This window comes from Ursus arctos, unplaced genomic scaffold (genome assembly GCF_023065955.2).
Source record: "Ursus arctos isolate Adak ecotype North America unplaced genomic scaffold, UrsArc2.0 scaffold_34, whole genome shotgun sequence".
In the NCBI taxonomy this organism is placed as follows: Eukaryota; Metazoa; Chordata; class Mammalia; order Carnivora; family Ursidae; genus Ursus; species Ursus arctos.
Window position 1 is genome coordinate 13,475,866 of NW_026623030.1, and position 13,950 is coordinate 13,489,815.

Consider the following 13,950-nt stretch of genomic DNA (forward strand, 5'->3'; position numbering starts at 1 on the left):
CCTTTGGCCTGTCCCATAAAAAACCAGGGTTATTGATGGGCTGCAGGGAGGAGCAGGTGGGATTCTGAGAGGCTGGCACTGACAGCTAAGTCCCAGGAGGGCACATCCCCACCTCATCTGGAAGGCCATATTTTGATACACTGCCTAAAAATTTATTGGCGTTTTTAGGATTTTAGAGGGAAACAGTAAAAACTTGGTAGGCCCGTAAACCAACCTTGTAACCTGCTGTTTGCTCAGTAATCACTAGGCAGCTTACAGTAGAATGTTCCAGGTTTCTGAAACAACTGTGCAATAGTACCCCCATATACAAATCCAAAACCCAGCCTACGTCTTCATTCCAACACTACCATCTGCTCAGCGTGAGATTTCAAGCTAAAGTTGGACACAGAGCAATCTTTGTAGAAAGAGGCTTATTATAGAGATGAGTAAGGATACAAACCTCAGTTCTGGGGGACAGAGGGATAGAACGCCACTGAAAACTTTCATGCACCAGAGACTGACCACTAGTACTTTTCAAGTGGCATTTCCTTTACCTGAGTCTCTGGGAATACGGCGTGGGGAGGCAGCCTAAGCCTCCTAAACGAACTGTGCTCGGAATATCCACCACGTACCCAAATGAACATAGTCACTGCATTTGTACCGATCATAAACATGGCTGATCTCAGCATTAATCTTAACTTCCTTTAAAATTGAGATTAATAGATCTGTAAGTGCTGCCTGGGATTTGGGGCTCTGGAAGTCTTATGTTTTTCGGCTGGACCTCAATCTGAAATCCACACATTTCCAGACGTGGGCCTAGTTTGGACTTTGAACCCCATCACTTCACTGCAAACAGGCGGCTGTCCTGCAGCTTGTCTTCCTCGAGGTCTTCGGCATTCATCAGGAAACCAGTGGTTACAGTAAGTCTGTCTATCTCTTTCCTGTCATGACGTAGAGCCAACTTCGCTTCCTCGAGAGGCGGCCACGTCACGTTCCGTGTGGCGTGTGGAGCTTGCTCATGGAGCAGCGTGCCTAGAGTACTATTACTAGAGTACTATTACTAGAGTACTATTACGCTTAGTTCCTGGCACTGTCTTCCACGCAGAAGTGGCTCCGTTTCCTGCTGGTATTGAACCGCCTAAGCTTTCATGAACCTACAGGTGAAGAAACTATTAGTTTTTTAATTAAGTAATGCACAGCTATTGCATCTCTTGGCCTAAGGCGACTGAGTTTTCTTCATAGTGCCCCACTGGCTCAGAGTATTGTCTACTTTCCCTCAGAGCAAAGCAGCTCCTTCACATCTTCCTGGAAATACTGAGGCCTCATTTCTGGAGCCCAAATGTTTTTTTAATGGTCACTGCCTCCGTTTGTATTTTTTTGTGGGTTTTTTTTTAAGATTTTTTTGAGAGAGAAACAGCACTAACGGGGTAAGGGCAGAGGGAGAAGAAGAAGCAGGCTTCCCGCTGAGCAGGAAGCCCGATGCAGGGACTCGATCCCCAGGACCCTGGGATCACGACCTGGACCGAAGGCAGACACTTAACTGACTGAGCCACCAGGCGCACCCCCACCCCCACCCCCTTTTTTTAATACTGACATAATTGGGTGTAGGATAAATCTGGAAGCCCTGATTATCACCTGAACTTCTAAGAACAGCCTCACAGAGCACTTCGGCCTCAGAGGGGAGAGCATCTCCCGTCCCAGGACAGATGGGATGTTGGCATGGCTTCCGGGACTCCACAAGGGCCAGCCCCCCCCCCAGCGGGACGACGGCAGGGTCTCCCAGCAGCCCGTGTGAAACGAGCAGCGTGGGGCGTGCGGACCGTACGGCCCTGGTGGGAAGGCTGAGAGGAGCAGGTCACCTCTGCGATGGACGCCGAGTGTCTCGAGGCATTCTCACGTCCCAGTCACATACGTAACACGAAGTGTGGGGACATTCAGCAACTAGAAAAACCACGTGAAAGGGGAGAAGGACTCAAAGGCTGGCCGGGATACTGTGCGAGCACCCTCTCGGGAAGCAATCTTTATTTGCATTTTAAGAGAGTGAACACATAGATGAAAAATGCTGCAGCAGGTGGACACAACGCTCAGTCCCTTTCTGAGTGACCTCCTGGGGAGTCCTCGTCCTCAGGAAGCAGCACAGTGGAATGCAAACACAGACACGACCGATGCTTCACCCGAGCGAGTGAGCGATGTGGCCTGGCCGCAGCCACTCCCGAGAAGCGTCTGCGCTCAGGGTGAACGCGGAGCGAACAGAAGGCCGAGCTGGGCGCCTGACGCCAACGGGCCGCCGCGGTCTACTGGCCTCGTGTGCGCGACAGAAGTTCCGGTTGGACCACGACAAAAAAGGCAGCTGGTTATGTGGAATCCAGAGCACAGTTCTCCGTGACGAAGAACATTTTACTGGCAACGCTAACTGGAGGGTACAGACGCTGACGGCAACGTAGTCCCGAGAGCAGCGCAGCAGATAGGAAACAGATGCGGAGCTGAGGAGGCCACTGTGACCAGGGCACGTCAGTGCAGCCTGCGGGGACGAGCGACGGGCCGGAGGGAGGGCGCCCTCAGCTCTCCTGCCCGGGGTTCTTCTGGGCGGTGGGCGGTGCTTATTTACAGAAGGGTCAGATAAAATCGTTCAACTACTAAAGGTATCCAAAAAAGGCCTGAGAAAACCTGGTTAAAATGTATAACCTCGTATTGCTACTGATGGGAGCAGTTGTTTTTATATCTTTTAAAAATAATAAAAAGATTCTGTTAAAAAATATATTTATCCAGAAAGATGTTGATTTGAACTCTAAAAAGCAATGCGGAATCCTCATTTTCCCTTTTGAATCCAGAGCTACTGACTTCCGCTCGTAGCTCCCTTTCTACCTGCAAGGCCACCCCTTCCTCTCTAGGGAGCCTAGGCCTATGGTGGGGTCCGCCTTGGCCTCTCCGTGGCAGTCTGTCACTAGGGAAGGCGTGCGACACACTTGGTTTGGTTCTGTGCTGGCCGATGTTCTGGCCAGCCTGCCCCGTTCAGGAACAAGCCTCAGGCTCTCCTCGCTGCTCCTTCAGGGCCAGGATTAGCTGCCTTGGATTTTAGCCTGGAGGACCCTGCTCTCAAAGGACCTGCCTTTATAAATTCAAATCAGACCCCTCAGCGTGGAGTGAGGTGCTTTGAAACTACTGGTAATTTTTAAGGCTAAGGCAAATCCGTGGTCATTCGTATATTCTAATGTGATGCAAATAGTTAAGCCTCATCTAACACATATCCTGTACATGGCTCCTCTTGAACTCCAGCTGGGGGTGGGAGGGCGGGAATAAGGTGGAGATGGAGGGCGAGCAGTGATAGTGTCCTAGAAACCCCGTATAAAGGTAAAAACAGAAGAGGACATCGGCACAGATTATCCGTTTCTTTGGTGAACTGTAAAGAAGTGTCTCATAAATTCTCATAAACCACGCTCTAAAAAGGCCGCTGCTCCCGTATATAAAAGCACCCTGACTCTGCAATAACTTGTTTGGTTATCACTCCTTGATAAAAATTCATCTACAAACTTGCGGGGATTGGGGTTTTTGTCTAAAGCTGGTAGTAAAAACGTGACCTGCAAGCCAATACAGCTAATGGAAAGTGACGATGCTCTCCTCCCCTTAGCCTGGAGATGGGGCCTGCCGGTCCCCAGCCCCTCCCCGGGGGAGTGTCGTGGATGGGCCTGGGAGTCCCTGGTCTGGCACCTCTGTGGAAAGAGCGGGCAGCTGCGGTCGGCTGCCTCCACGCGAGGTGCGGTCCCTCGGCCCCGGGGCACGAGTGATGCACCCGCGTGCAGCCCAGAAGCCCTGCTTCGTGCCGCCCGTGAGCGGAAAGGCCTATTTCTCCGTGAGAGACAGCTGTAAGACTTGCTGGAGCTCCTCCTCCTCCTCCCGGAGCCGGAGCTCCCACTCCTCCAGCTCTTTGGCAGACAGCTCCATGGCCAGCTGCAAGTCGCTGTCAAAACGGCTCCTCTCACTCGAGGCCCCAGGGCACAGGCCTTCGGAGCTGGTGAGCAGGCTCTCCTGGACCGCCCTGTGGGGAAAGAGGCGGAAAAGAGCAGCCCGTTACCAGCAGCATCAGGGCGACGGCCGCGTCTGCATTTTCCTGTCCCCTGAGAGCACACCATGCCGGGCACTTTATACGCGCCCCAAGGCCACGTTGCCATCCAGTCCCCTGTAGCTCTGGAGGTGTGGGTGCCGTGTACAGGTGAGAAACCCGAGGCTCAGGGAGCTGAACAAACCCGCTCAGGGTCACCCAGCTGCTAAGTGATGGGGTCAGGAACTGAACTTGGATCTGTTTTAAAGCGAAACCTAAGTTTCCCTTCAGCGGGCTTTCATATACACCTGGAGTACATGAAAATACTCCATAAAATAAATCTTTCCAGTCTTTACCCTCGCCTTTAAAAAGACAATCTACTCATCTCCACATCTGTTCCCCAAAGCCTCCTCATTCTTCAAACTGTATATACTTCCCACTGAGGGCGTCCAGACCCTGTGTGAGCATATACATTCTTGGCAGAAGATCAGACCACTCAAAAAGCATTTACTGGCTACCTTTCTGCCAATGGCACTGGCCTATGAGCTAGTCAACAACTATCAGCACTAGGTGCCCGTGTCGGCCTCAGTTTAATGCTTAAGAGTCACGCCAGTCACCTCTCATACTGGGCGTCGTAGGCATGTGCCTGGATGATCCCTCCATTCGAAGCTGGTCCTGAAAGTTCCTGCGAAAAACAAACATGATGGACATGAATACCTCCTAGAAGGAACAGGCACCATACCGATAAGGAGATGAAAGCAGCAAGAACAAAATTTTAAATGTTTCCATGTCCGTTACTGATGGCACGGCGTGAAAAATGAACAGGGACTTGGGTGATCTCAAAAAGGGCGCCCAAATGTCAGGTAGAAAGTGGTACACTACCCTGCTTAATGGCCACAGCCTCTCACACTTGACACAGAATCAAAAACAGCCCTGGGCAAAGCTTAAATGAACAAGGCAGGTCATTCTTGTAAAACAAGATGACAATACATATTTCAACATTTGTCATTTTGACTTTGGCCACTCCCCTTTGCAAAATTTATGGTCAACAAGTTTTATGCAGATATCGGGGGGCAGGGAATAAGCTCAGTTACAGAAGGGGAAGGAAAGCGCACTGGGGGGACAGTGAGGTCCAGGGGCTGGGTTTCTCCCCGGAGGCCTCCCGAAGGGAATATGCTGGCTTTGGGTGTGGCCCGTGGCCCTTGGCCCAGCAGCTTCAGAAAACTGAATAGTTCAAAGGATGGATCAGTGGGAAATGGAGGAGGGGAAGGGTGCCATTGCCCAACCTGGAAGTCTCAAGAATAAAACCAGAATGCCAAAAACCTGAGCCTGGACGCTGGAGTGTAGGTACCGCTCTCAAAGCTGAGGGGGCCTATGAGTGCAGGGGCTGGGCCTGCTTCACCAAAGAATCCCCACTCTGCAAACATGTGCCGAACGAGCGATGGAAGGAAACAAGAAACCAAGGAATGAACAGCAGGAGCCCAGGACACCAAAAGGTGGGGGACACAGAAAGACACCCACCCCAGAAGAATCAGGAAGCCACAGGAGGGTGGGTACAGAAGGAGTTGAACTTGGGGGCAGAGGAGCTCAAGCCCTGCACTGTCCCAGGCAGGTGAGACCTCGAGGAAGAACCACCTGAGGAGACCAAGGGCAACTGTTCTTCCGCTGACCCACCGTACGCTCAGCTCTACCCTTAGCCAGGGACTCTCCGACCATTTGGGATTATACCCCTTGCAACAGAATAAAACACAGGAGTAAGAAATAAACTTTCAGAGTCAACCACCATTTTCATCACACACTCAGCAACAACACAGTGACTGGTCTTCCTTCGGGAGGAAGCTGGGAGTCAAATCCACACGCCTTCTTACGAGACGACCAACATGTGGACAATATTCCGGAAAAAACAGGATGGTGTAAGCCAGCGTGGACCTACGGTTTCAGTACTAGCAAATCAGGCAGCATAATCCGAAAAATACGTGACTGTGGGCTGCGTGGGTGAACCTAAGAAGGAAAGTCTGTCGGGAGACTCCTGTGAATGCTGCTGACTGCGGCTGTGCACATGGTGTCACAGAAGCAGCTTTTGGGAAAGACCAAGTGCAGAAAAGAGCATCTCTGCGAACACCGTGAATATGCTACAGCTCGAACCCTCCCGCGCCCTGCCGTTTGTTCCGCTAAATGCACCTGGCTCCTGCTGGACTCCAGTAGACTCTGCTGGATGGCAAACTGCATTATCTCGTAATCCTCGTCCTGCAAATGCACGTTTCTGCCATTGTCTTGAACGTGGTAAGAGTCCGGAATTTCAAAGACAGACTGATCCACCTCAAAGTTTGTGACGTGGGAAGCTGAAACACAAAGGGTGACAGTCCGGTGCCTGAATCAGCAAAATAAATTTCCACTTCAAACTTATAATTTACAAGTTATAAAAAAAAATTGTTCAGTTAAGAAACAAGAGGACTAATATAATTAAAATCAAGGTTAGCTACTATGTGAGAGGAATTTTGAGGAATAATAACTTCAACAGAGAAAGTACCACAATACTGCTTTTTTCTTTTGGTCTTTTTTTTTTTTTTTTTAACTAATAAAATTAACTCATGGTCATAAAAAAAATAAAGTGCTCTCCCTCCGTACACCCCTTCTCTTATTCCCAAAATCCAGAGGTAACCAGTGTTTCCTTGTATGTCTTTTGAGAAATGCGATGTGTGTACGTACACAATCACATCCAGGTCTCTGTATTTTCCCCTTTTTTATTATGAAGTAATAAACTTCATAGTTTATTTCATGAGTAAACTCATGAAACAAAGTATGTACGATGTCTGTAAACTAAAATAAAAATGATAGTAAAACAGGGCACCTGGGTAGCTCAGTTGGTTGCGCATCGAACTTTTGGTTTCAGCTCAGATCATGATCTTGGGGTCATGGGATCGAGTCCCACATCGAGCCCCACACTGGGCTCCACGCTCAGCATGGAGTCAGCTTGAGATTCTCTCTCTCCCTCTGTCCCTCCTCCCACCCCCGACCTGCCCGTACATGCTCTCTCTCCCTCTCGAAAAAAAATAAAACAAATGCCTATGTATCCTTCAACTAGTCCAAGACACAGAACACCATTTTACCATAGTAAAACAAACAAAACAACTAAAAAAAAAATTCAGTTATGTTTCTATATACTGCCAATGAGCAACTGGAAAATAAAATTAAGTAAATAATCCACTTAGAGGGGCATCCAAAAGATAATTTGGATGGATGGCAAGGGAGCCTAGGGGCATTTTGCGGGGTAATAGAAATGCTCTACGTCTTGGTTGTGGTGGTGGTTACGTGGGGACACATTCGTCGGAATGCACTGAACTGTCACACTTAGAGCGGGAGCATTTCATTGTATACTCGGTACACCTCGATAAAGGTGGTTTTTAAAACTATGCCTTTTTTTTTTTTTTAAATACAAGTGGGGTCATATTCTACAAGTTGTTTTTACACTGACTCTAAACAACATCTAAAATTTTCTTTTATTCAGGGCAGAGATCTACTTCATAAGATACTCCAGTGTCAAACCGAATAATAAATATATTAACTGGATGTGTGCTATTATTTTTTTTTTTAATTGCAAAGCCCAACTTTTTTTTTTTTTTTTTTTACCTGAATCGGCTGGGGTCCCTTCCACGTTTTGAGATCCAGTTTCTTCAGCAGTGCTACAGCCATTAACGTTTCCAAATGTAATCCGTGCATTTAAGACATGAAACAAGGGAATTTCTGACAAAATAAAAGCTTTTATAAATAAACTTTATGGGAATCATAATAGCCACCATTTACTGAGTGGCTACGGTGCTAGTACCAAGTCTAAAATACATTAACGTTAACGACCTTTCCCATTGTACAGATGGGAAAACAGATTCAGAGAGGTTAAGCAGCTTTTCCTAGATCGCAGTCAATAAGCAATTGAGGCCACGCTGAAGAACATGTCGTAAATATGCAACTATCCAAACAGTAAATTCCTCAAGTTCTATGTATTGTATGTGGGAGTATGCATTCCACTGCAGCCCCTAAAACATACTTACGTATCAAAGGATCTTGGTGTCAGTGGTCTTCCTCAAAAACAATCTAATTTGATGCTGAAGTTCAGTTTGACATGAAAACAATGAATGTATCCCATTCTTCTCCCTTTTTATATCTGTTAGCACCATTTGTAAACAGAACTGATGATTGGGGGAATCTCTTAATTTTGATACAGAAAGTAAACCAAAAACCACGACTGACTTTCCCTTTCTTTCTTTCTTTCTTTCTTTCTCTCTTTCTTTCTTTAAGACTTTATTTATTTGTTTGAGAGAGTGAGAGCTAGAGAGAAAGAGCACAAGCGGGAAGGAGAGGGAGAAGCAGACTCCTCTCGGAGCAGGAAGCCCGACGCGGAACTCGCTCCCAGGACCCTGGGATCATGACCTGAGCCAAAGGCAGATGCTCAACGACTGAGCCACCCAGGCGCCCCAATGACACTTCCTTAAACCATATTAAGCTAGAGATCATTGTGACCTCCTCCATTATGTCTACCGTCTGCTACTTTTGCCTAAAATGTTCCAGTGCCGGGGCGCTTGGATGGCTCAGTAGGTTAAGCATCTGTCTTCGGCTGAGGTGATGATCCTGGGGTCCTGGGATTGAGTCTCACATTGGGCTCTCTGCTCAGCGGGAGCCTGATTCTCCCTCTCCCCTCCCCCCCCCAACTTGTGCTCTCTCTCGCTGTCTCTCAAATAAATAAATAAAATCTTAAAAAAAAAAAAGTCCCAGTGCCCTGAAGCACATTCTGTCACCCACAGAAATGGGCAGAACCTACAGGTGTTCCTATGGTTTAGCAGACAGTACCTATTTTGACAGGAAACCCGGGTGGGAATTCCAGTTTGATGAAATCTCTCAGCCGTGCAAAATGAGCGCTGGTTCGGGCCATGAGGTCAATGATGGGAATGACCTGCTCCACAAGAGAGAGCGGAAAGTCCTCACACATCCACAGCGTTGCTTTAAACCTGCAAGACGGATGAGGACAAGAGTGAAGCCATTGCCCCCCAGACAGGGAAATGGAATGACTTCTGTGTAGCCGACTAGACAGCACCAGCCTCCTCCTTACTGCAGCCTAGCCAGCCACCGTACTTCTCTTCATGCGGAGCAGGGAAGGGACGGACTAGACCCATGCTGAATTCAGATGACCATGCGATCTGGCCATCAGGAGAAATGCCCTGCACGCTGACCTCCCCCTGCAGCAGCTGGAATCGACAGCAGGCTTGAAGGAATTGACAGCGGGTGGATCATGCCACTGGGTCAGCTGAAGCTTGCTGGCAGTAAGAATTACAAGGAATTCTTATATCCCATCTCTACTCCATTCGGAGAAGGGCTAATAACAAGAAGGGCAATCTGCTCTTTGCTTTTCTCAGATAAAGTAACTTCCAAATTATGTTTAAAGGAAAGGGACACAAAAATGACAACACCACCCCAAGAAACAGCACAGCTTCTGACACAGGAATCTGTGTGGCCGCCGAGCGCCCCCTTACTTCTGCGTTCTAATCGTCAGCTCTTTCGGCCTTCCGATGTCTCGGTCCTTCAGATCAAACTCTTCATTAAAGTACTCCTCAGGCGTGATGGCCGTGGGGTTGTTGGCGGTGGCACATTCCGTAGTGAGGTCCTGCCAAGCCAGAACTCAGGGGAATCAGAAATGCCAAACGGTGCTCCCAAGTGGAGGCCTACGGCACTCAGCCTCTGAGGTGGACATGCTAACCAGGAAGTTCTAGTTGTCCCCCCGCAACCAACTTTTTTTTTAAACTAAGTTACTGCACTGAACAAGAAAATCTACAAAGGTGTGAGAAGATGACCCAGGAAGCCTAACGGGTCTCTCCATGTCGAACATTTCTCCACTCTCTTTAGCATTTTTATCTCCTGACTATAAAAAAGAAAAAAAAAAAGAGAAATAGCTGAAAGCACGTAAGATCTGGGAGGCCTGGAGTTTACGTTCCAGCTCTGTCAGGCTCTCGCTCGGGACACTGGAAAGGGAATCTTATTTTTCTGACCCTCTGACAGCCACTAGACCAACTCCACACAGTTCTCGTAAGGGTCAAGTAAGAAAATGTTTGTTAAGGTGCTTGGGTAAAACAGAAAGTCCTGGATCCTCTTTAAGTTTACGGATGACAGAGAAAGCACCTGATTTCCATAGTCACGACCCTCCTCTGAGATCTGTATTTGTAAGACTCATCTATTTCTCTTCCAAAAGAGTACCTCAGATTTCAGCTTGGGAGTGCTCTTCAGCCTTGCAGACAGAGAGGCCTGGTCGGATTCAGTAAATGCCATCACAGCATAGAAAAGTCATGTCCTTTCTTGAACCTCAGAGCTCGCTGCTTCCACTTACCCCTTGAGCACCAAACTGGTGTTCCACAGTTCCCAGCAAAGATTCCAGTGGGTTCCTGTCCGCTACAGACGGGGGGGAGAAGTTTAATGTCTAATATTATACCTTCCTTGTTGACTGCAGAAAGAGGTTCTCATCCTATTTTAAAGTTCTGGATCCCAGCTACCTACATTAGGAAGTTCATTTATGGGCAGGCTGGTAAAATCATCTACGATAACCATCGGCGAATTTATCTCTTAGAGGACGTTTTTTATTAGGGTCTCTAACCTCGATGAGCAACAGTTCCAAGAACTAAAGAAGAAAAGCAGGAAGAGTTTGGGTTTGGGAGTGAGCCTGGGGGGGCCGCAGAGCACAGAGTCCTCATCTGTCCAACCGGAGTCCTAGTAACAGTGGTGGTGGTGCAGGCAGCCTGCAGTGACCGCGTGCTTGCCGCCCTCTGCGGGAACCTTCCAAAGGTTAGCATAAGGCAACTCATCCCATCTTCCCCAGCACCGCCATTTCACTGCTGAGGAACCTGAGACACAGAGGGTAGGTAACTTAAGGCCACACAACTGGCCACTGTGGGGCTGGGGTATACCAACCACGTATGGCAGCATTTGGGCTCAGAGCCCAGGTTCTGTCCACATCTTTCATGGTGCGGGTTTGGACTGAATCACTCCTTCCAGTGAGAACTTGTCTCCAATACCCTTATCCACCTTTTTGGTCAGATCCAGCAACTGCTGTTCAGAACACAAAAACAAACCCTCCTGCATGGCTTTAATTCCACTTGAAGCCAACTGTGGGTAATACCTTCCAGAATGGGTCAGACTAAGGAAATTTTTGTAAAAAGGAAGTTAGGGTTAGGATGAGCCTGACCTGACCACATTCACCCCAAACCTCAACAAAGCCAGCAAAGGCTCTCTCTCTAGGCTAAACAAAAGAGGGAGGATTACCTTTATATCTCTTTTTTTCTTCCTCGGTCAGATGTTCCGTCCGGATTTTGGTTATCACACTCACATTGTTTACTGTGTAAACCTTGAGAGACGTGTGCAAAAGAAAACAGTGACACAGGGAATCAAAACTCAAAAAATAAGCATAGCAAGAGCAAGAATGCTGAAGCCAAAAAATAAAAAAGAAAGAAAAAAAAAAGAAAAATTTCAGCAAAAAAAAATGAGAAATGGTTGACAATCATTAGGATCTGTCAGAGGAAATATACAAGCTATCAACTTAGAAATGCATCAGCAGCTAATTTGCATCTCTGACAGTTTTAAATACCGAGGAGTGAACAGGGGTGGCTGTTATCTTCCCGCCTGCCCTTTGTGTCGCTAAACACCCTCAAACAAAGGTCCTGATATTTAGGCCTCCCAGCTGGATTCCTATCGTGCTGAGGCACCCAAACCTGCATCATGGGCTTCTGTACTGATCTGTGGTAATCTTGTAACAGGACTGACTTAGACAGCCATCTGCTGGGCAGAAGGAAAACGGAATGAACACAAGGTTCTCTATACCCGTAAGACTTAACGAGGAAACCAGCAAGTCACTATTTAAAAAGCTATTCCATCTACGGACAAAAAATTAGTCTCACCACCGGAGTCAGGGCTCTGTTCTCAAGGCTGCCTGAGGAATGTGGGGGTCTGCAAGATCGACTCTCACGGTAAGCGGACTTAACTGTACGTGCCATATGTGGCTTCCCCACGATCAGAGACTCGAGGAAACACACACGGCGCTGGCGTGTCTGAATGCGTCTTGCTGAGCATGACGTAAGCATCTTTGCCCACTCAGAGGTCACCAGAGGATCCTGCGGCGCCCGGCTCCGGCACCAGGAGCCAGCAATCCCTGCTGGACTGCAGGGCTACGGAAAAGCCAGCAAGCAGAGCTCTCGGGCTGACAAGACGCCAGAGGACCCGACTGACAGCTGTCTCCACTCTGACAGCTATATTCTTAATGCGCTGATGTCATGCGAGTGGGCTGTCAAGCTGCTGGTTACAATTAGGCTGACTACAAAAATGGAGGCTGATTAAAACTACTTCACCTTTTTTTTTTCCTTTAAACCCACTCAGGTTATAAAAAAAGTTCAACACGCAGGTTTAAGTCTAATCCTTTCTTTTCCTCCTTAAAGAATTAAAGGAACGGTCACTCCTACGGGGACGACCAGCACCTGGACTTCTCTACACCACTGTTTCTCTTTGGCATACCTAGGGGCCTCCTCGGGACGTGCTGTTCTATTTTCTGAACGTCAGGTAACATACAAACCCAAGTGAGAGACCCTAAGCAGTACTTTATTCCCCAGAGCGTCTCCATGGCACAGAGGCATGAAAAAATCTGAACAGACTCCTCATTTGCATAGAAGCTAAATAGCTATATTAAATCTTATTTTAAGAGTTTCCTTTTACCTTTGCTTCGTAACCATTAACAACTTCTGCTTTATCTGTCCTCCAGCCCCAGAATCCGGATTTAGTTCTGATAAAAAGTGAACACCACAAATTTCTACATGTACAACATGCCATTCAGATTTATCCCTGTAGCCTTTACAGTTTATTTCCCCCAGCTTAAGGTGGTGAAGGACACTTGATGATTATGGTCCACAAAAGGATGCTCTCGGTGACAGATGGCTTACGCATCCCCACCCCCTCCCACGGTTATTAATCAATTTGCCTCACCCCTGGCACAGAAAGCCTTCATTCTTGGCTTCTTTACAAAAACTGCCAGCATAGGAGACCAAGGTGGTGACATTGACTGGACAGCTGTCCTAAAGAAATGAATGAAGATGACCAGCATCCAAGGGCTCGCCACGAGGTGGCATCTGGGTCAGAGCATTTATCGGGATCATCGTAACTGTGGGCATGGACGGCAGAGGCTCTGTCCCCATGAGCAGCCATATCTCAACAGAGGAATTCCTAGAACAACGAGGCACAGACCATCCTGCTCCTCAGGAGAGAGCGGGTGGGGCAGGAACTGTGGCGAGCTGCTTGGAGAAGACACTCATGCCTGCAAAACGGCTTGGGAGGCACACGTTTTATCAGGTCTGGTGCAGCAGAGGAAAGGATGTTGTGTTAAAAGCAGTTTTCAGCCCAAGCATTGATTCCAGGTCTGTGGAACTGCTTTTAAAGTAGCCCAGCATTCCAGCAGCAGCTACAGCGTTGGTAAAGTGCCCGAAAACCCAGTTACTCCACTCAACATACTTCTGGGGAAAAAAATGCATTTAGAGCCAAGAGCGGCCAAGAGGCTCTGGTTTATTTTCAAAGCAGCTCACCCTGGGAAATACTACCACTCAGAGGGGAGCCCTGACCAGCCTGGTCTGCCCTTTTGTCTAGGACATCACATCCTAGCTCCACTGTGACTACGGCACTTGGCCCCACGTAGAACTGCCTGCCTTCTGCTCTGACCCCAAAGGGAAGTAGGACATCAAGCAGGAAGCTCCGGGAACTGGCAGGTTAGCCAACCCACAAAGAAGATACAGGTCATCTGCATCTCGTGTTTCCAAAGGCAGGCAGAGCCTAATCTTTCAAAGAAGAGACAAACCCAGTCCGGATGGGTTCGCAGAGTTCTACGTGTATGTTACAGCCCATCAGAGAAAGGAGGG

General features: G+C 48.1%; 1 protein-coding gene across 1 annotated transcript in view; it reads right to left on the bottom strand.

The window, feature by feature from the left end:
- Nucleotides 1-1,968: 1,968 nt before the first annotated feature.
- ANKRD13A (ankyrin repeat domain 13A) overlaps nt 1,969-13,950 on the bottom strand; it is a 31,859-nt gene continuing 19,877 nt past the window's right edge. The window contains exons 7-15 of the mRNA XM_026515105.4: nt 12,761-12,827; nt 11,321-11,402; nt 10,392-10,453; nt 9,544-9,674; nt 8,864-9,021; nt 7,649-7,762; nt 6,200-6,360; nt 4,636-4,703; nt 1,969-4,015 (exon numbers count right to left, since the gene is read on the bottom strand). Of these exons, the coding sequence (XP_026370890.1) occupies nt 3,820-4,015; nt 4,636-4,703; nt 6,200-6,360; nt 7,649-7,762; nt 8,864-9,021; nt 9,544-9,674; nt 10,392-10,453; nt 11,321-11,402; nt 12,761-12,827 (1,039 nt within the window). The 3' untranslated portion in view covers nt 1,969-3,819. The remainder of the gene's footprint in view (nt 4,016-4,635; nt 4,704-6,199; nt 6,361-7,648; nt 7,763-8,863; nt 9,022-9,543; nt 9,675-10,391; nt 10,454-11,320; nt 11,403-12,760; nt 12,828-13,950) is intronic.